General features: G+C 38.1%; 1 protein-coding gene across 3 annotated transcripts in view; it reads right to left on the bottom strand.

The window, feature by feature from the left end:
• LOC108679880 (nephrin) overlaps positions 1 to 23,393 on the bottom strand; it is a 152,761-nt gene that overhangs the window by 4,980 nt on the left and 124,388 nt on the right. The window contains exons 12-21 of one of the 3 annotated variants that reach the window (XM_018168615.2): positions 14,627 to 14,977; positions 13,965 to 14,121; positions 13,459 to 13,606; positions 10,755 to 10,907; positions 9,612 to 9,770; positions 9,047 to 9,305; positions 7,109 to 7,378; positions 6,211 to 6,359; positions 2,267 to 2,320; positions 367 to 535 (exon numbers count right to left, since the gene is read on the bottom strand). In XM_018168615.2, the coding sequence (XP_018024104.1) occupies positions 367 to 535; positions 2,267 to 2,320; positions 6,211 to 6,359; positions 7,109 to 7,378; positions 9,047 to 9,305; positions 9,612 to 9,770; positions 10,755 to 10,907; positions 13,459 to 13,606; positions 13,965 to 14,121; positions 14,627 to 14,977 (1,869 nt within the window). Of the gene's footprint in view, positions 1 to 366; positions 536 to 2,266; positions 2,321 to 6,210; positions 6,360 to 6,887; positions 7,059 to 7,108; positions 7,379 to 9,046; positions 9,306 to 9,611; positions 9,771 to 10,754; positions 10,908 to 13,458; positions 13,607 to 13,964; positions 14,122 to 14,626; positions 14,978 to 23,393 lie in introns of all 3 variants that reach the window. The other 2 variants (XM_018168618.2, XM_018168617.2) reach the window with 2 other exon arrangements.

Raw genomic sequence — 23,393 nt, 5'->3', positions numbered from 1 at the left:
AATGCACAAGCTTTACCGGATGTAGAGCCTCGTAAATGTTGGGAAAGAAGTCTGACTTTGAATCAGAAAATGTCGGAATATATTTTGCCGAACAAGAATGGAATTTAAGAAGGTCACAGCTTGATAGCAAAAAAATTAAAAAACATATCGACCACGATTTGATATAGAGAAATATCAACCACGCTGTGCATACAACACAAGATTTTACGTCAGTTAATGCAAATTGTCAAGATGAAGTCAGTAAACATTTACCTTTTAGACATATTTCATCCAAAATGCCATTTAAAATTATTCTTCAACAGTAAACAAAAACTTAGCTTGATATTGAACTCCTATACAAATATGAATAAATAGATTTATCCTCACCCAGTTGATGGTTGTAGGCATTCCTGCGCAAAACTTCAGCGTAGTCGTCTTCATGAGGATTGTAGGCGGCAGACGAAGGCTGGGACGGAGTTTGACTTGCGTACTCAGGCGGAGGTTCGATTTGGTCAATGAGATACGCTGATCCTCCGTGCTTGTGATGACCTTGTTCCTGTGGCGAGACCAGCAGCAACACAAATTTTAGAAATTGTTGTCAGATTGTTGGTAAATCCAACTTTTTTATTTTGTAATATATTTTAAAAATCAGCTATTAGTGCTCGCCAAAACCCAAGCCAGAAAAAAGTAATTCTTACTAATAGCAATAGCAATGGATCATTTTCAAGGGAAAATACGAAAAAATGCCGAAAAAACGTGGATCAAAATAGAATAAAAACTTGGACTGCATGAGCCAATAAACCAAGAGCAATGAAAAGTGACCGATCGGGTAAAAAGACAGAGAGACGGCCAGGATCGGTCATTACGTTCCCTACTTAACATCAACGGCTTCTCGTACTGGCGCCGAAAATTTCATAATATTTCCTCACATTTCGGATGGTATCGAGTGTTCACTTACTCAAGAAACTTCTTCGAGGTGTTCACAAGTATTAACAACAGGGAATTTCGGTAGATAATTATCTTGATTTGCGTTTATAGAAATACAACAATTGTAAAAACTGGCAGCTGAAAACGTGTGAGTTGATTTTTGTAGGATTAACTTCAATCTAAACTGGAAAGTATCACAGGTTGAAATTTCATGATTGCACTAGATAATTTCAAGAGATAGAAGCCTAAAAATTTCCACTCTACGCGAGAAGATTCATCCATGAGTAATCAGCATTAGCAACAGAAAATAAAAAAAAGTGAATTAAAAATCAAAGTTCTAATTGGGTCTTGACTCGAAACTTTCCAAGCTCAACCTTTTGAGTGCATATACCCCCAGTGAAAATTTACCGTCATGATGTACCGCCTTTTAGATTTGAATGGGATTGGTGCGCCAATAATAGTAATTAGGGCGTTTAGGTCATCAACAAGGATACGATCACATTGACAAGCAACATGGATCACGGTTAACAAGTAGACAGTTCAGTAGAAATGTTTCACCCAATAAATATTATATATAAATGAAATTAGTAAGAAATTACAAGTACGTAAAGAAATAACGTTTTCATTGGAAACCTGTTAATGTTCAACACACAGACGTGTAAGAAATATCAAAAATAGGCGTGTAAATTGCGTAACTCTTACAATTAACGGATTTTATAATTCGAGTTTGTTAGCATGGTTAATTTTAAGATGATTACGCGGAAACAATTACGAAAAATTTTAGAAAACCAGCATAAAAATATTCTATTAAAAAATATATTCTATTAAAACTCAATAATGGAAAATCCCTCGTCTATAAAGGGACAGAGTAAAAATATTTGTAATAAATCAAACTATGTACTGAAGCAGAAAGTTTGGGGCATAAACTTATTACCTCAATAAAATAACGGTAATAAAAAATGAATTTGATGCCATGATTAGTGTGGGCATTGCATTATGAATGAAAATTTTAAATATAAATTTAAAATGAAAGCAGACAAAAATGTACGAGTAAAAATCTCATAATTTTTTGTTCCTATGATAGCAATGGTATAGCGAAAGTCTAAATCTTGGTCAGCGACAACTTCAAACTAAGCTAGGCAGTAATCCCACAGCTAAAAATTACAGTGCTTCAAAAATCCCTCAAAATTAATTGGGTCCAAAAGTACGTATACATTATTTCGGTGCGTCGAAAAGTATTTGAAGCAGTGCACGCAAAGGGATTATAAAGGAGCACTCAGAGGACGGACATGTACTACAAGAGCAGCACGTAAGGGTCAGGGTTTGGTTGTAGGTTTGTCGAAATAAAACTCGAACTCACGTCCGGTCGGCGCTCAAAGACATAGATTATGCGAGTCGTCTTTGGTAAGCGCCTCTGCAATGAAAGTGGCACGACCACAGGGAAATAAAAAGAGTTTAAATTAAGATTCCGCAGCGAGAATGACACACTCTCATTATGTCCATGAAAAAAGTGAAACTTGAAAATACAATGATAGAGTTGAGAATAGCAAGTAGATGAAAGACAGAAAAAGAGCACAGAATAAATTAGAGCCTGAATATTTGAAATTGATTTAGTGAAGACAATTCTAATTAATTTAGGGTACCAAAATGCAATTGAAAAATAATTGCTTACTAGATAAACTTGAACTCAGCACATTCCCATCTTTTTAGGATTTGGCTCTGATCAGCCTGGATAAATTACGAGGTGGTGAATATAAGGTATGGGATGAGTTATACGACGAATAAATATTCATACTCATAAAGAGGTTTTAGGACATAAATTACTTCGGATATTCATACGATCGTTAACAGATACCATATAGATTAAAATAGAATTAAGTACCAACTGCACGAAGTAATGAACGAAACGTAGACACGGAACAAGTTATGGTTCACTGAAAAGAAGTTGATGTTCATTGACATCTTCGTACGTGGGCTGAGTGGTTAGAAATTTTATCGTTAGAAATGCTTTGAAGTTTGAAATAGCTTGAAAATTAGCGTTTTTTAATTAAAAACACGTGGCATTAAATTTTCACAAAATTGCACAGATTGCAAAGCAGCAAGAAGAACAGCTCTTGAATCATAAATAGATCCTCGTAATGAATTCTTATTCGGTCATGTATATTGACACTCGGAAATAACACAATTCCCTGTTGGAATATTATTGACCAGAAACACGATCAAGTTGTAGGACTCGAGTTCACGTGCACAATTTCTAATCTCGTTGAAGACGCGCGACTACAGCAGTCACAGAGATGATGATGACGGGAGGGCTGCGGCGACGGACATTAAAGTTTTATGGATGATACCGATGACATAAGTGACGTCGTCAAGAGAACGCAGTTGTGGAAGCACATGAGCAGCCTGCTATTACGTCTCATAACGAAATTTTGATTCCGACAGTGAGGAATGGGAACTAAACAGAATTAAATTAAAATGATTCGCCAGAGAAACTGGTTGAAGGAAATATCTTACGGGGAAGCGACATCATTGATGAAATACAACATTCTACAAAGCGTTTTCTTTGCATGCTATACTGATCTAACGATGATTTATTTGTTCCGTCCTACGTTTCGAAGCCTCTTTGCAAGGCCGGCCGGTCATTTGCAGGGCAGTCGAGTAGTGACCCTCTCCAGACATTTGGGCAATCAAATGCTCCTTATCGGTGCAGACGCGGCAGCTTACGACCGCGCTATATGGCAGTGCGCGCGCGTTACGCCAACGAAAGATAATGAATTTCTGAGGCAAAAAATTACGAGAATTTTCGAATACGTCACGGAATGAATGGCGGTTGAATAATGGAATACAGAATGGAAGATTAGGATAATTTCCAGGAGAAAACGGAACACTGCGGAGTAAAAAAATGCATATTTTAAACGGAACACTGCGGAGTAAAAAAATGCATATTTAAAGAAATTTTGCGATCTCTAACCATTTTCACGACTTGCTATTTTCACGACAGTGAAAATACCAATTAAAAACCCATGGGAGCGTCGTCCTTCAATCTTTCAGGGGATCGGTCAGTGAGAGTCGAGTGTTTGATGCCATTGAAGATCCATGGAAGACCGATTAACTTGCTGATTTTAAATGCTCCGCGCAACGTGACAAATGAGAAATCAGAGACAAAAATCAGGCGAAAGAAGTGCCAATATTGCAAATACCTACAACCTAAAACTCTGAGGATACTTGGTATAGAACAAGAACAACTAGGGTTAACCAGTGAAATATAACCAGTGAAAAATATAGGAGGAGGTAATAACTTGATCACCGGGGCGAAGTGTTACCAATAGACTTCGTGACATCAGTCCAAAAATCGAATTGAACTTAATTCTTTAACATTCCATTTAGGCTTTGCTATAAAAAAAATTCGTCGCTAGTCGAAAATTAAAAACAAAGACCATGGCACAAATCTCAACAGAGGGACGTCAACTCTAAGACATACAACAAGGCGATACCGAGTAAATTCGAAATTCCATCAAGGATAGCAGCTTTGGTCTCGTCGAACATTGGCAGCTCGTAAATAATCCCGGCAGTCTCTGTTGTAAATCCAAAAGTGCTCCGAATACAACACTCCCAACCCATGCTAAGAAACCGGTTTTTGTGGCTCGCGTATTTGAGCGCACTCTCGAGTAGAGGCTTTAAGAGCTCAAGTGAAATAAAGACCAAGGCCGTCAGCCGATTGTTCAATCTGGCTAGACTCGGAGCTTCCATTGAGAGAAACGGAAAGCTTCAGCTCCAATGTTCCCGTGCTTTGGCTTACAATTTTCAATTACTAACTTGAGTAAAAGAAATCGGCTTAGAAAAACTCTATCACGAGATTTTTGCAGAAAATTTTTTTAGAAGCCGTGAAGTTTAAAATAACTGACTAAACGGTAGACACGATCAGACTCCGTCGCACGAAATAATGATCGATTAAGCTATCACTTGCATTTCCCAAGCTAAATTGTAAATATTTCTTGGTGTTCAGAACGCAGCGATAGGCTTTCAGCGTTTATTCTAGTAATCAAGATTTAAATTCTTGTTACATATTGATGGTACCCTAATCTTAGACACAATTGAGGTCTCACAGCTCTCAAGAAAACTCAATGCGCTATTATCGATTCATTTAAAAGATAACTGCTAATTACTTCAGACGTCACCGCAAGATCTGGATATATATATTTTTTCTTTTCATAAATTTGTTCATGAAGGCCTGAGCACAACAGCAGCGTTGTATTTTCTCCTCATAGCCACTTGAACATATTTTAATAAGCTACTAGCGAGAACATGGTTCAATAAGCTCTTGATAGGGTAAGTTCTGCTTGCTGTACGGGTAATTCCGGAACATGTTTTGAGAGCGCTGCAGCCAGAGCTCGACTATCCTGTTGACGCCTATGAATGTCGTTCCCCTGGGGGCTTCGAGACCCATGAAGGCACAATGGACTGAGGTTCAGCGGGCGTGCTGTCTTGTTTACGACACGATTGTTTTTGTTTAATGGAAGATACTCGAGAGCTATTGGTTCAAATCTTGCGGACGACGACATGGTGGTTTCAGCGCACGCCCTTTACCAAGAACGTCTTACAAGAGATACCTCATGGGATGGAATATGTGAAAATTTTCATCCTTATCGCCGAGTCAAATCGATTATAAATAGGGCCAGTATCCGACGAGTTACGGTGATAGTGCACGGTATAACGACAAAAAAGTTTCGATTCCGAATGCATATTTGCTCCAGGTGACATGACGAAGAAATTTAATGAAAGCCGCAATTTAAATTGAACTAAAACGAATAATAATGAGCATAAACTTACAGTAAATCCTTTCATTGACAAATTTGATATTTGATATATATTTGCAGGTATGCTATTGAAGTTGGTATAGCCGTAGGCTATACCAATTCAAATTATAATTTTAAATTACCATGGAGGAAATGAAAGCTAAATGCACCTTGAATAGATATTAAAAGGTATCCCATATGTCCATGAAATGCACTTACAGAGAACTTTTGTATTGCGCGTCAAAATATGCTTGCCCTTCTGTATGTGACAGTATCATCGGAGGCGCACTTGGAAACATGCCAGAAGTTTCTGTACCAAATTTACAACTGCTGGGTAACAGGTAGATTTTTTCAAGACAAAACTTGGGGTATTCAATAATGGATTCATCAGGAATTGGAAGTAATAGGGGGAATGAAATGAGGTATGAGTCATGCCGACCACTGACTGGTCAGCTGAAACGCACCACAAATCTGTACTTATCTCAGAGTTAATTAAAAATGAGCTCACCTCGTACTCGCCAACACTGTCTTCTTGGGTATAAGACTCTCTTGATTTTTCGGAGATGGAGCTGAGTGTTTCTCCAACAACGGTGTCATTGTAGGATGAGGGTGCGTACATGGTGTTAGTGGTGCTCTTACTGCTCCCTTGGTCGCTGCCTAAGCATAAGCAGACACAAGAAAAGCATTAGCCACTGATAACCACACTGAAGTCAAGTAATTGATTATTTCAAGTCAAATTGAACAAAATGAATAGGATGCAAGAATGACAGTTGAAATGCACTTCTCTGGTAATAAAAAAGACAAGAAGCCCTTTAGAATACTCCATGGTCGTTATTGTTTTCAGCTGCTAATTATCTAGAATTGAAACGTACTTCTCAAACGGCACCAATGACTGACATAAATTACTGAATGAGACAGGCATCTTAAAACGAAGTAAATGTAAAAGGTTACCACCTAACGAGACTGGACGCTACTAATCGAAATCTAAAAATGACTATAAATGAGTATTCATTGGATCTAAAGACTAAGGGTCTCTTTTAGTAACACATTGAATTTTTAAATTCCAAAGAAGGAAACACCTAAAAGACAAGTACTCAAATAATTAAAATTGGAAAATTTTCACACACGCTCACACACAAAAAAAAATTAATCAAAGTTAGATGAATTTGTTCAACGAATCCGTACCATCTTCACTTCGACCTCGTTTTCTCCGTATCAAACAAATAACGAGAGCAATGTTGAGAATGACGATGAAAGTGCCGACAATTGCTACAGCAATGATAATCAGCTTAGGCAAGTCCCCCCTGCCGCCGAGCACTTGGTGTAAGAGAAGATCGTGAGGCTCACCCGACCGGCCTGCAAGCGGAGAAAACGAAGGGCGGCGTTATATTCAGAGGGTCACTTACCCGATCTCGTAAGGTGAGGGGAAGTGGAAGATAGTGCGATGCCTTTAGGAGAGGAAGAAGAGTGGAGATGTTGCTTCTTGGATTGTGGTGAAGAAGCGCGTTTGTTCCTGCGTCGCCTTATAATGCACACTATTGCAGATACGTTGAGAGCAAGCAATGCAGTAGCAACGAGAACTATGATGATGACCCAAAGACCAGGCACTCGTGCATGGCTACTGCCAGCCTCCCGACCAACATTGGAAGAAGGCACGGGAGTCGGCGGCGCTTCGCCTGGTAGTAAGGAGCCAGGGAAAGCCAATTCACAATCGGGAGGAAGCATGCACGAACCTTGCACTCACATCGAAAATTTATACATATTCAAATAACCAAAAATGTCTTAAAACTTCTCCAAAAATTGAATTTGATTATAATTTGTCTCACTCGTAGATCTCATCGAAATTAAATATTTTCAAAAGTGAAAAGCATCATAACAGATTTTTGTGGCTTAAAATTTTTTCAGCGTAAAATTGAGTCAATTTCATGTTAGTATTGAGGTCTCAGAATAGAATCCGAAAGTAACCGAATTATGCTAATTTATAAACGTTGAATTGATTTGTGGAGCATAACTGAACAGAAGTAAGTCTGTGTCATTATGGCAAATATTTTTTCGATAATATGATGTTATTCGTGCAAGGTCCATTTCCCGGGTTAGTGTTATTAGTGCGGTTAAAAGAGAAAAACCGTTACATAAAACTCGGCTGTCCAAAGCGTTTGCCGATGCAATGGCTGACTCTCAGAAGCGGCGCAAAACTGGCCTTCAGCGAAAACCCTTCAATATGCTAATGATATGAAGAACACCTCTGATTCTTTTGCCAAGTGAAATACCAAATTATTCAAGAAAGCCAGTTTTCAATATGCGGAGGCTAGGTTTCACGGAATGCAAAAAATTGCACGCGTCAATCAACTACATTTTTCTCAAAGAAGAAAACTTTATTCAGATTCCCGGTAAACAAAATCATTAGAAATTGCAGCATTTCCCTAGAATATGTGGGCATTGAGCTACATGACAAATGATTGGAAAGTTACACAAGGTGATATAGGGGTGATTAAATTAATTGTGCATGCAAATTAAACATGAAACTCAGATCCACACGCAATACCCACATTTAGAGTCTTGTAAAATGAAACTCCCCATCATGCCAGAATCGAAAACTACAGATCAAGAGAAAAAGAAATACAGTACTTTAACCAATTAGGAAATGAAAACCTGCAAGAACCCGGCAAGAAATTTTTGACAGGCGGGCTTGCAAAAATTTGTTAACAGTGTTATTTTTCACTGATGTAGGACACTTAACTGAGATGCTGATGAAATTCTGGAGTGACTAAGATCTTATTATGAACAGAGCTCAGACGAGATTTGTGTCACAGAAGGTCTTCAGTTATCCTTATAGAAGGAACTATTGCACCAATTAAAGTACCATTCTTGATTGAAATAGAGGGAAATACTGTGCGTATACAGAGTACGAGTGCAGAAAGAAGAACCAATGTTGAATGTTGTTAGTGAATGCAACTGTGAATGCATAAAAAGGAGATTAACACCTCCTTAAACACTCGTAGGCGAAAATATCTAGCCGTGATATATCAATATCACTTCATGATATACCGGTATGTGCCTCGAGACACAATATGTAAACTCGAATTTGAAAGATCCGTCGTGTTAAAAAAATTGGCATGTAGCAGATATGTAATGTCAACGTAAAATGCGTCGAAAGACCAAGTAAAGAGGAGAATTATTTAAAGAAATATAATGTTCTGAATATATTTTTTTTAGATCATGAGAAATTGTTCATGGAATGAGGAAATATAATCTAAACAACACCGTTGTCATAATATTTTGATTTTTTTATAATTTTTTTAACATCTACAACTTATATTGAGTTCACTTATTTAACTACTCACTCAAAGTTCGAGCTCGGACGAACTCGCCCCTGTACTCGCTCTCTCCCATATCATTGTAGCTCTTGATTGAAAAGTAATACTCGGTGTCGAGGTCAAGTCCCGCAACGGACTGGGAATACACGCCAGACTGATACACGTCAAGGCACTGATAATGCGACGAGTCTTTGGGCCGATACCGCAGCCTGAAGTACTGAGGCTTGCCGCCGTCAAATCCTGGCACCCACGACAGCATAACGGAGTCGTGAGTGGTGTTCAGCACCTGGCATGGAAAAAACGTTCCCAACTTCATAAGTAGAAAAAAAAAACAATCTTAAGGACTACATGAAATTAAATCTATATCAGTGTCAGCCTTTATAAATTGTACTTTAATGAAGCAGTCGTAATGATTTTTTTGGGAAATTAGACATCGATCGAAATTCAGGGGACTTGGTATGAATTTTCTTTAATATTTTCCAAAGTAACGGCTAAAGTTTCGAATTACATCAGTACTAGCCGTGCATGAAGTATTTAATTTCACTTAAGAGTGAAACATGAAAGCGAAAAATTAATGGAATGCAAATCTTACCTTGAGAGCCAACGGAGGTTCAGGAATTGTGGGCGGTGTGAATTGGATAGTGAAGGGAGAAGCACCGAGCTCGTTCTCGGCCACGCACTCATAATAGCCGTAATCGCCCTCGTTCACATTACGGATGAAGAACAATGATTTCCAAGTAACGAGCCCGATCTGCGGTAATGGCCAGCGATCATGATATTGAGTGACCGTCCAACATCGACGCAGTATATTGAGCAATGAACGATGCTCAAGTACCTCGGGAAAGCTTTGCATGTGCTAAGAGATATTCGATGGAATCAAGAATATGGGCTATTGGGCCTAAATTTGAATTATGAAAAAAATAATAATCAGCTGAATTTAAGCTGATATAATCATTTAACAGAATACTTTGATTGAAGCAAATTACTCAAAGACAAGTTGGAACCAAAAATTACACTCTGCAAGTACTACTGGCTGAATTGTGAATAAAGGGGTTAAATGAATTAGAAAAGTCATGTCATATTAGTTCCCCTAAAAATAACTAAATAATTCAATTAGGAGCTAATTTAAGCTAATTAACTTAACCAATTCCAGCTTGGAGCAAATAAAAGAAATAAAAATGATTCATGAATAATGATAAAATGTTAATATCAAAATGTATAAGAGTATCTCTTTGAATTCCTAAGCCACGAGAATCATTTCGAGAGCCTAATGACAAGAATAACTCTTAGGAGGTTTTCGTATGCTTCTAAAATAAATAGAAGTATAATTATAATGTGCCGTCATGGTGTAAGGACAAAACTATAAATTGAAGTATAATTAAGAAGTGGCGCCTGGTGTGTTCCATAAGCCGATTACAAAACTGAAGCACAATAAAAACTGATCTCAGGCCTGCGAGGCCAGACACGATAAGTTAAAAAAATTACTTGGTAACGGAATCAGGTCTTGAGACGCGTTTGAATTTATTTCTTTAAATCTTATAACCAAGCTAATTCAAGATTATCATTACCTTCTTTTAACATAGTTTAGAATAAAATACCTTAACTAAATTTTAATAAAAATCAATCAATTCAGAATGAGAATGATATCCTAGCTCGTAATTAATTCTCTCAATGTTGGAGGCGGAAACGAAAATGAAAACTCTACAGAATTACTTAAGAGAGTAATTTTCACTACCTTGCTGGTTTCGTTGTCGTATTTTTCCGGCTTGGCTCCATTGGAGAGAAGGTCGCCTTCTCGACGCCAGCTGAAGCGCACCTCAGGGGCTCCTTGCGCGATGCACTCCAGCACACCCGTGAGCCCGAGGTCTGTGGCTGCCCGACTCAGCAACTGCCGCAGCACACCAAAACAAACACAATCAATGACCGTCCAATAACGATAAGTCTAATATAAACAGAATACTTTTATAAGATAAGAGAACAGGTAAAATTAAACTCGAGATTAAAAAAATAGTTCAAACAATGGCGATGCAGGTGATATTGCAATACTGATTAATACAAGATTACAGATGGAAGGAACTAGGAAGATTTAAAGAACGCAGTTGCGAAATACATGGCGTGTGAATTGATTGAACGATTAAATTTAATTAAACATGACGGAGAATTTTTACTTTAAAATGATGTACGTAAAATTGAAATATTAATCGCTAAAATTCGCACGACAAATGATAATTCTATCGCCAAAATATCGTCATTACTGCATGGTGTGGGATATCCATTTGTTTGCAATTCAAGAGTTAGTGGGTTTTATTTTATGTCAGAAGGTTAAACTAGCCACGTTTTCGTAGCTAGTTCAACGCCAGCAGTGAATAAAAATAGATTTTAATAATGGCAAAATTTAACAGTAAGAGCGCTGATAGTAAATTCGATGGCCAACTTTCGGAGTGCTTGAACATTTGAGTGAAATAAAATAAAGTATTGTTGTAAATCAGTTTTGTATCCCTGACGACTTACTAATTATTATATAGAGACCTTTTGGAGTCAGATCAAGCGGAAAAGTTCAAGAATTGCGAACAGCGGGATTGCAAACTGAGATTGGGAAATCTTATATATCAAACCAAGATTCAACAATTGGATTCAAATCAGTAAACCCGATCGTAAAACGGGAAAAAATTGGAAAATAAAATAAAAAACGCAGATGATCACAAAATTGCCAGAGCAATGAGAGATATTTCTAATTCGCAGAAATATTAAACTGCAGCTGTAATTCGTAAGCAACTTAGATATTCAGCATGAATTTCAGGTCCTGTTGCACATTTGATTACAGCAACCTCCGTGCTGCTGCAGCAACGGTAGAGCCGCCGCTCGTTAGAGCGCCGAAGCAAACAATTCGGCAATTTTTTAGAGCCCGTTCGATAATGAGCAAACGCAACCTGAAATTTAGTTAATATCCTGCCAAAACTCGCTAATTACAATCCAATGGAGCACAAGAGAAAAGATACAATGTATCGACGATAAATTTTCACGGCAAAACAGAGCCCAACTGATCACTTGCTTCAGAAATATTTGGTTATTTATCCTTAAAGCAACGAGTATAATTTTAATCATGAATTGAAACGGCTCAGTTCAGTTTAGAGCTTGCATGTGATTACAAAGAGCCAAAATTTAATAAGAAATTAGAGTCTCTTGCTTTTGTCGACTTACAGGATTCGTTTAAAAATGCACCGAAAATTTTGTTGCTTGTTCACTGAACAATTAACATGTACATAGATGAAAATTTTGCTGACACTGAAACATCTAACTGGAAAATTAAATGATGCCCAATTTTCCTATTTGCAATTATTGTAGGCATGATAAACGTTTATAATGTGCGTTCGATTTTCGATAATATTTCTAAATCCATCCAAAACTAAGAAGCAGAACAAAATTGTGTATAAAACTTGTCCCGTTGATGATGTTAAAAGTATGCGTGCAGCTGCTGGAAGAAACGCATCAAAAAACCACCTATTGTTTACCATCATTGAATGGAAACCGGTGTTCCAGGGCGAAAGGATTGTTTTGGCCCAAGTTTTTGGTATCGAAAACCTGTAGCGTATTGGTGGCATGCGGTGCTGTGACTGCTTTCCAATATCACTTTAGGAGAAAGTAACGTAATACTAAGGCCTAAACCTACCAAGCACACCACCAAACCAAATAAGTGGCAGCGTCTTGGTCCACGGAAGCATCTAACGCTCGAAAACATCGCAATCAACTTTATGATAATATTTTTCACATATTTTCTTCACGATATGTGAGTTTACAACGTTTCTCGCACAACGATCAAATCACGATCCAAAACGACCAGATTTCGATAGATTTACTGTCACTGAAATAATACGGCCGTGGCGCGAGTGCCCGCACAAATAACGGGAAACACTGTGTGTCGCAGATGCCAAATTTGGATACGGCTATCCAGCATTCGCATACAAATTTCAGGGAAGACTCGAAGCTTAGTTCGCGTAAAATAAGACAGTGCCGTGCTTATTTTAAGTCATGCGCCTTTAAAATCGCATTAACTGAATCGGCAAGACGGACTTGCGTCATAAACGGGTTCGGATTGACAGGTTCCTCCGTTTTCCACATAACCTTTGCGTTTATGGGTAAACTTTAGAAAATCTTAATTAACATTATAAATTTTTGCAAGCTACAGACAGATGATGAATTTCATGGAGTTAACTCTTGTCAAGCTGCACAATTTATACGTTATAATCGTACCTATGCCGTCCGAGAAGAGTTAAGCAAAGCGGAAGATGGAGCCATGTAAACATATCTTTAAGATTTTGCGAAATATAAAAAGTGATAAAACAATCAATCATGTAACACTCTAATTTTCAATTTACAAATTAAGAAACTATATGTTAATAAATTAATAGCCTTTCTCTTTCATTTTGATGGGAACTGACCTGTGACCTGTCAATTTGCGGTTTGCTCCGGACGATGAGAGTGACGTTGGCAGTTGACGGTGAACCAATTCCATTATTAACTTCACAAACGAACACTCCAGTGTCGTTCTTGTTCGCCGATAACACCGTGAGGGCAGCCTTCTTATTGCTGAATAAAAAAAAAAAAAACATGCAGTCGTTGAATATTCAAAAATTAGACGCTGTGATGTCTTACTTAGCGATAGATATATTGCGTTGACAATTTATGAATCCATCAAGACCGGTCGGCTAAAAAGCATGACTGTTTGGAAACCCACTCAACTTCAATGAAGAAGCATGAAAGATTTTTTTGTTTGGATTAAAAAATCTACACAAACTACAATGACAGATTAGCACTAAGATTTTAGTAATAACATCATAAAATTATACAATTCCCACAGGGTACAGAGACGTGCTTGTAAGATTTTATATTCATTTGAATATGTGTATGGTACGCGTGATTTTTCAAGTGATAGATGTTGACTAACTCGAAGGTCTGACGAGTGCCGGAGAAATGGTAGTTGGGGCGACGCCAGAGCATCATGGCTTCAGTCAGTGGGTTGCCTTCAGCCGTGCATTCCAGAGTGGCTTCGTCGCCTTCGGACACGGTAACGAGACCGCTCGTATACTGGATACGAGGTGGGTCTGCAGGCAAGGAATGACAACAGCTTCATTATAGGGAAATTTCCTTGGTTACATTATTCAGGTACATGGTTCAATTTCTGAAAAAGAATATCAATCTTCTAACACTTTATACCATTAACATTGAAAGTGCAGCTTTTTGAACAATGAAACGTACCTTACATCTTTGTAAAATTATGGTAACGGCAAGTCAACATTAATTTTAGTTAGAAAATTTGTTCCAAAGAAAAAAAGTTGCGATTGTGTTATTATAGTTATTTCTTGACGGTGAATTTCCAAGTCTGCATGAAATGTCATGTCTTGCAAATTCACATTACAAATCACAAAATTTAATCGCCAAGATAGGAACCGTTTTCGTAACCATTTCATTTATCAAACTAAACCATACTAATATGAAAAACAAAGCGAAGTAACGTCCGCCTGAAAGCTCGCATGAACAATGCACTAACACCAATCTATTGCAAAAAAAACATGAGCAACTACCATAAATGAGGAAGCAAGAACTTACATTGCACATTGACGTGGACCTTGGCAAGTGTAACGCCTTCTTGGTTGGAGGCCTCGAGCTCATAGTCTCCTCCATGTTCTATTTGTACGTTGCGTAGGAACAGGTAAGGCCCCTCAGCGACCACACCATCGTGGCCGTCATGTTGGAAGCGACGGTGGCCGAAGCTCTGGCTCATGCCGTAAGGGCTGCGACGAGCGTCTTCCATCACAGGCTTGGACAGCGGCGCTCCGAGTCTGTTCCAGGAGTACGTCACGAGACTTGGGTTTGCATGGGCTGTGAAGTTCAGGGTGATGGAACCACCAACCTCAATGTCCACTGACGGGGGAGGTGCCGACAGAAACTCCGGAGAATCTGGAGGGTATAGAAAAAAGTTGGCGCGTGAGACAAAAGGGAAATTCATTGAGGCACGGTCTACTTAATGTGTGGGAGAAAAAAGTTTGTGTCGAGCCTGGAACGACTGAATGAGTAATCCAGAAAAAAAGCCGTTCTTAGAGCTTTGAACGCGTTAAAATTTTTAGGAATAAAATACGAGTTAGAAAAGTATTTGAAAAATTAAAATTATACATAATTTGAATAATTTAGCCTGCATTGATAAAACAATGGGATAAGATAATTTTTTATTCATTTAAAGCACCAGCTTTTCTGAAACTGAGCATCCAGAGAAAAAAATGAATTAATACAATTACAATAGAATTGATCAGAATAAATACACACGCAGGAAGCGAAACGGACACAATAAAAGTTCTTGTCGTTAACGCAGACTAGACACTCGCTCTCCGCCACGTTTTATGTCGGTTTCCAAGTTGAAGATTTCTCTCACTAAATTATTTATCGTCCAACGATGTTTTGTGGGTGGACTGAAAAAGAGGACAGTAGTCGAGAAGGCCCGCGATATGGAGCGCTCTGCAAGACAGGCACGTCGAGCCGCAAAATGGAATGCCTATTTGCATATAAAGTGATCCAATGAATAGGGATGTATATTTTATAAACTAATGATGCCGCGGTGCAATCACAGAGCCAAGGATAATAAACTAAAAAGCCACAGAAAAAAACTTGCTGTAAATTAAGGGCAATAAATTTCGAGGGCTTGATTAAGTGATAGTAAACTAATTCGAAGCACGAGTGAAAACTAAGGAAATATCTCCAGCAGCGACTTCAGCTCAATAATTCGTCCGGCACGTCATTAGGGTAATAATTTTTAGGCTTAACGAAGTTTAGAATTTTGTTGGTAATAGAGAGTTTTGCAATTCATGACTTAAACGGGGCAAAAGCATTGCGGTTGAGGAATTGACGGAACAGCAGCTAAGTATATGTGGGGCAACAGTCCTTGCCTGTGGCAAAGCTACTCAAGACGGAGTGGACGTCACGATGTCCTCAGGCCGTAATCTTGGGACAGGTAAATTAGTTTCCGTCGAGGCATGCAACAGATCATTGTCCTTAGCTGCACCGGGAAAAACCACATAATTACTACATTGAATTTTTAGCTCTTTTTCAAACCTTCTAATTACCAAGTGCCATTTTCAAATTTTTCAAGTTCTCTTTAAAATTTTTCAGAGTTGAATTTCCTCATTTCTGTGCGAATCTTTGATGAAATTCCGCATTTCAAGGCAAAGCTTCTACCAGGCATGGCAACATATCCAGGCAAAGATGACTACAACTATACAAAGTTATGCAGTGCATTAAGCACGGCCGGAAGAGCGCACCTAGGAGGTACGGCGCAGCACATCCAGGCAAGAATATGGTAGCAGACACGCCAGAACATGCATGCAAATAACGGTGAAGCTACTAGGCAAGCTAGTGTACAAGCAGGCAAATAACGGGGCAGCTAGCAGGCAAGACAGTGCAGGAGGGCGTAAGTAAAAGGAGCAACACAAGCCATCACACGAACGCCAAGAGGGCAACCACTCGAGCGTGTAGGTACGTCATGCAAACGGAGCTGTAGAGCGCCCGCCCCACGGCTGCTCTAAAACCGGTTCACTTCACAATCAAATAGACTTTAAAAAGAGAACAAGATTAACTTGAGCTCTTTTTTTCTGAGCGGCGCGATGGGGTCAGCAACTCGCTTAAGAAAACTCAGCTCCGCACGCGCCTTCGTATTCAAGACTTATAGGCGCACAGACAAACCAGCTGCCTGCATGACCTTTAACAATTGACGACGGAATATAAAGTGAAAGACGAATGGTCAAATGACATCCAATATAATTTGATTACGTTCTACAATTTAATCTTTGATTTCAAAAAACGTTCATTTTTTACTGCATGAGAATGAGAATTTCACCGCATGGAAACATGGTAGTATATTTTACGGATCGAAAAATTATGAGATTGATAATATTGAAACTACTTAGTGAGAGACACGGCAACTATGATCAACCAATTATAAATTAATAGAACGTATAGTAAGTAAAATATATTCAAACACAGACAGTCAGTCTTAGTTCGAAAGAACCATTTTTCGTGAAATAAATATATTTCAGCATAAAACGGAAAATACGATTTAAATCATATGTTGGTTAGTAACTTTTTTCCTCTAATAAAAAACATAATATTTGACAAAAACGACTATGAAATATGAAAGTACGCATCGGTGTGCTGACGTTTTCGGAGCGTAAGGAGCAAAAATCTAAAATGACCTCATAATTATTATTTATCAGTCATTTACAGATCATTTATCGCTAGAAATTTAACCCTAAGATTATAAACAGTGAAAAAATGACTCGTCAATCAATAAAAAATATACTTTAATAACATAATTGGAATTACACGAAGTGAACGCATGCAGAAATTAATATTTGCGAAGTACGTTGTCAAATTACCACGAATAAATAAGTGGGCGAACACACCTATAAAAGAAAGAAGAGAAGAAAAGCGGAATCTAGACCGCAAGCAGAATTCAATCAATGGTCCAGGAATCACTTTAGATCCAATCAACAGGGAAGGAATCTGCATAAGGTGTTTTCAATGGAGCACTTGGCGGCAGATTTTACGGGGACACAGAGGCAGGCAGGCCTGCAAGTAGGCTAGATGGCTGGCTGTCTCCAGCTCGCTAAATGGTTTCCAATAAAGCCTGACCAACGCATCCCACAGCATATAAATAACTGGATCCTCATCAGCCTTTTTGACCGTTCGAAAAGTATCCAACGGCGCAGGAAAAGCCCCGCGTGGTTGTAACAAGTAATACATTAAATTAACGAACAAAAACTGTGAAAGAATCACAAATAGAAATTGAAGGTTGGATGTTCGCGCTTTACATGTACAAGTTCAGATGAACGACACATTTTCTGGTCGAAGTAGTCGCTATAAGGAAAGTTTAGCGATTCCTCTCACAAAACCTGCACTAAAAGCGTCAAAATCAATATCCATGCGCCAGCCTCCGTGGGGATTTCAGAGGCGACGTTGTTAGGAATAATGATCAGCGGGAACAAATAGCGGAGGCTGAACATACATTATAAGCGAACGGCTACCATGAGGCAGGAGTGACGTTAGCAATCTTCACTGGTCTTTATTTATAAACAACAAGCAGCAGTGTTTGCGTTGGCTTACTTGGCTGGCAAACATTCCATTGATATAGCTTGCAAATAGGTCGAAATTTGAATTTCATTCATAAAATGCAAATTTGTCATATCTTTCTGCGAGCAAAAGCACCATCAATTCTCAGTTATGAGTGCCCCACCTAATCGAGAGAGAAAAAAAACATTTATCGTCCAATAAAGTTGGAAAATAAAGTTAGATACAAACAGAGAACCAAAATAAATAATTAAAAAAAAGAAGATGCGCACACAATTTTTTTGAAGATGCATTTAATACTAAAAAAATATAAATTGTCAATGGTTCTTCATATGGCTTATTATATATGGCTTCGTATATAATATAAATTATAGTGGTAATTTCAATGTATATTAAATTTTTTGCAGACAAAAGCAATTTTACTCTATTTTACCCTTCCGTATACAGTATTGCATTAGGTTATGTTATTTTATGGCAAGCCTCGACCTCTTAGAATAGAATTTTTCTGTAATAAATTATTTCAAGCTTCATTCGAACGCTTGCTCAACTTCAATAGAAACTTTCTAGAACGAAGTTTGGTTTTGGCAGCCAGCACCTCACTAATACCACAAAAGGCCTTTTAAAAACGATGTGGAACAGTTGCAAGGATGAGTCCAAGAAGTTAGTCTAGCCGCTTTATATCAGTTACTTCAACGAGCAAAAACTGAACAAACTATTTGTGAACCCTAGCGGAGAAGAAAAAAACACAAAATTTTATTCTCCATAAATTGTGTTCAAGTAATAATAATTGTTGGATAAAATAACCTCTCAAAACATGATAAATCATAACGGCAATAAAGAATTCGAATTATCTCGGAGAATGCGTTTAGAAAGGCTAGACTAATTGATTGTGCACATTCAGAAGAAATGTGAAGTCGGAAAACTCTTCATTGTTAATAGACGGAATTTAACATTATCTTCTTTGGCAAGGCTGGCACATACCTACTGTATATACTGTATATTTAGTAAATATAAAATATCAATTTTACAAAACGATACCAAAATAAACATAAAAACCCAACAGTATGTTAGCCAATTCTGGCTAACCCTGGATTGAATGCAAGCTTTAGATGGAAATCAGAGTGTGAATGCAAAGTCTGGAGGGAAATTAAAGAAAGATGAGCGCGGTTGGGGACATCTCATTTTCATTCCAGCGCAGAGCTCCATTTGGCTGCAGCAGAGGCGGTGGAGTCGGCGACGTTCGTAAGCCAAAAGGACGGCCAACAGGTGGCTTCCCTGAGCACCGATCCGGTTAGAATTCTAATTTTGTCTCTCCCCTCTAACGATACGAACTTTTTATTTCCACTGGAGATAAATCTTCCTTCGAAGCCGTGAAACGAATGACGTTTTAAATTAATTCTATTGTTGGTGTTACATTGCGTCAATTATAGAAAGATTTTCTTTTTCTAAGCATTCCGTACATTACAAAATTTCTCTTCAGTTCCTACAATTTGATCGTTCCAAACGGTAAACTTGCGTTCAGAATTTTTTAAATGTCGATTATAATTTCGCCGCTCTGCGCAGCGTTGCAAAATTGTATATAATCGAAAAATTGGGTAACGTGATAACGAACACATAAATTCATAATTTTTGTATAAATAAAACCATTCAACACTGATGACTTCAAAAATGTGTATTTACAGTTGTCATATCATATTAAGTGAAAAGCAGTGGTTAACGAGTTGGATATTGGGCGGTAAAATGTTCACAGGAATGCATACAGTGTTATTGAAAGAAGATAGGAGGCAGTAAAACAACACAACTACATCTGTAAATCCCGTCTCAAATTGTAATTATTAAATAAAGGAGTGGATTTAGGTATACGACTGCCTTCCCCGAGAGTGACGTCGAATGTAATCACGAGGGGATAGACGACAGGTTCGCTGAGAGACTCGCATCAAGGCCGCACCTGCAACGAACAACACTGCCCGCAGTCTGCCGCTCTACGGACCGTGTTGGATTGAGGTCGGATTTTGTCTTAGACACAACATAAATAATGCATGATGCTCAGGCTGAAAAAGTGGGAGCAAGGAGATTTTATTCCTGTGCCAGAGTAAAAAAAATGCTCCGTGTATAGTTTATAGCTCCCAATCTTCCACTGCAGCCAAAATAATTATTAAAAAAATAAATTCACGACATGATTAATTTATTTATTGGCACCAAATAAATCAGAGCGTTTAAATGAGCAATTGACTAGCCAGTAGCGGTGAAAATACAGAAATATCATGTTCTTTTCATTATTTAAGGAAAATCGCCAGAGGGCCACGCTATCCGAAGCGATCCAATACGCATTTTGTAGTCTGTGACAGTGACCAAGAGAGAACTTTACGATATAAGCAGCCAATACGATTTTTTTTGGTCCCACGTGATTTACGGGGCAAGAGCGCCTCAAAAACTAAGCAGTTAACAATAAATTTTCATCGGAAAATATGACGCAGGAAAAAGTCGTGCGATTGATTTACAGTGAGTAACAGGGCTTGCTAATGAGATTCAAGGTATGACACCACACTTGCCCTGCAGTAAGCGTTATGGCGCATGGATAAAAACAACGACATCCCAAACAAACTAATATGTTGATGATGTTGAAAATCATGTTCTTCACTGGTAGTTTTATCAACTAATTAATACAATACAAAAAATTACAGAATTGTTCATTAATTAAGGGATTAAATTATTCTCCTAGTTATAGAAGAACAACTTTGGATTGGCACTGTTTAGAGGATGCACGTTCGGGAGACTATAGACTGAAGGGCTGATATCTCCTCCAGCTTAAGGAAGTAAATTTTAATAGGAACAAAATACTTAAGAATTAAAAACCTATTCGTGACAATATTACCGTCAAACAGACATAGAAAACCAGAGCAATATTTCCTTTCACAGAAAATGATAGAACGCTGATTCACTCGAAATGAAACCAAAATGATAACAAAGAGCCCGTCACATATTGTTGCGTGAGAACAGACCAATAAAATCAGAACGGCGTCGCATTTGTAGTCCAATTAGCAGAGGAGCAAAAGCGTCTCACTGGCACTAATGAAATAACTCGTGTCGTCGTCGTGCATTATATACGCGCTATTCGGTGACAGTCGCACTCATGCTCGTAACCTCTAACTTCGTTAGCAAATAATCCACACAAAGGTACTATACATTCATCGATGTCCAACCCGATCGAAGAGTGCTCCTGTGAAATATGTAGAAATTCTAAATTTAAGGCCATAAACAACCAGTTGATATAATAATGCGAGGTCACAGCAAAAATATACTCAAACTAACCGTTATTTCGAAATAAAATGAATGCTTCCAAAAAATTACTTCCACTTCATTAAATCAGAACAATTATAAACAATCAGCGTGACAGCGAATCAAGTTAAGGTAGAATGTTTATGTAGATGTGCGCGCAGTAACCTATGACTCTGCTTAATTAGGCGCCACTTACATTTTTGTATTGTTTTGGTGACGTTGACATATATTCAGGTGTTTATTACTACATTATTCACAATTTATCACTAAGCCATAGTATCTACTTAACAGCGGCTGCATGAGAAGGCTTGTCGTGGCGCGGCGTTAGCAAGAATAATGGTTCGAGAACATGGCTTGGCAAGACAGTCATAATTGAAATGATTTCGAATTAAGTGCACATAGCCCTAAACAGGCAAGGAGCGAGTCGTTATGTTAACATCAGTACCAATTGCATAACGGAACAGGCCTCCTGTAATTTGCGCCGTTGCTGCTTGTGTATCATGAACAATGACTGAACAATTGCATTAAGCGCGCATCAGAATGTGTTAAATTAACTACGCACTTCAAACCACGAAAAAAGGAGCTTCAGTAACTACTTAGTAGTTTTTTTTTCATATAAGATTGCGTAGCAAAACTCCTCAAAAGCTTCACCAGTATCAGTAAATATTTTCGAATTTATTTCTATGCGATAAAAGATATTGGCAGTCGGATGATGAGATTGGTGAGCTTCATTTGAATGCATTAGCAAATTGAATTAGATAAATGAAATGACAAAAAATCGTACTTTTTATTTATTCGTAAAAGTTTTGTAATGGCGGTAATATTAAGCTTGAGTCTCTTAAGATAATTACGGGATCAAGTATGCAGGTATTCAGGTATCAATAGGCGTGGGTATCTATGAGGGTCTGTTCACAGAAATCAATGTTCAGCAGTTAATTATCAAAAATAATTTTCTCAAAATTTAAGATTAGGGATGGTAAACACATTTGAATGGACTAAAACAATGGTTGTCGATTGAAAAGGTGCATGCTGATTTTTAAATACTTTCTCCACCCGATTCATAATAATTATTTTCCCTGCTTTAGTAGCTCTAATGATGCTGGCTTTCCTTTGTTCTCCATTAAACTGAAATACATTTTTTCTGCACGTTTTTACCAAGCACGTTCGGGAACAAATGATCATTTGCTGCTGAATGAAGTTATATAATTTCTCGAGAACTCAAAATCTTCTGTTCCCTCAATCACTCAAAATGTGTGCTCGATAGAATGGAATTTTTCAGGATGATGAATATATTAGTGTTTGTAGCCGAATGTGAAATTCGTTAGAGGTTGATGGGGGAAATCGATCATTTTCCACGATAGTTTCCTTGTTTAAACAGAATTAGGCGTATTCTACCTCTCCAGGTGAATAAACTTATTCCGCCATCCAACTCTAGGCATCCATTAATATTTTACTTCCACCGTCCTAGTAATAATAAACAGCCAGAAAGATGGTAATATGTTGTAACAAAATCTACTATCCCAGCAATATGGTTTCTGAAGCCATTTCTATCGCTGGTACAGAAGATTGCATCGTTCCAGCGGATGAGCATTGAATTTTTAGTTTTTAGATTGTAAACCGGAAGTTTGCTCATCGCCGCGAGCTCTGTATAAACTCAGTAAAAAAATGAAATAGCAAGCTTGATAGTGAAAAACGGTAACTCTGTGGCTTGATCTGCCGTCACCACTGGACTTCCAGGCGCTATCATATCATTCATTAGCTGCATATCAGCTAGCCTTGGACCATGAAACCCCAAACTTGACGTAAAGACACGTTACGCTTCGCAATAATTCATTTGTTGCGTCAACGGGGGATGAGATTTGTCGCAACTTGAAAAAGCATAATTAGAATTTTAGGGAAATGCGAGTAGCACGCTCATCCTCAAAACTAAGTAAGCGCTACAATACTGCATAGGTGAACCCGTCAACGAACCACTTGAGGG

Source organism: Hyalella azteca, unplaced genomic scaffold (assembly GCF_000764305.2).
Source record: "Hyalella azteca isolate HAZT.00-mixed unplaced genomic scaffold, Hazt_2.0.2 contig11639, whole genome shotgun sequence".
Lineage (NCBI taxonomy): Eukaryota > Metazoa > Arthropoda > Malacostraca > Amphipoda > Hyalellidae > Hyalella > Hyalella azteca.
Note: the sequence above shows the minus strand (reverse complement) of the source record. Positions and strands in the feature narration are given on the sequence as shown.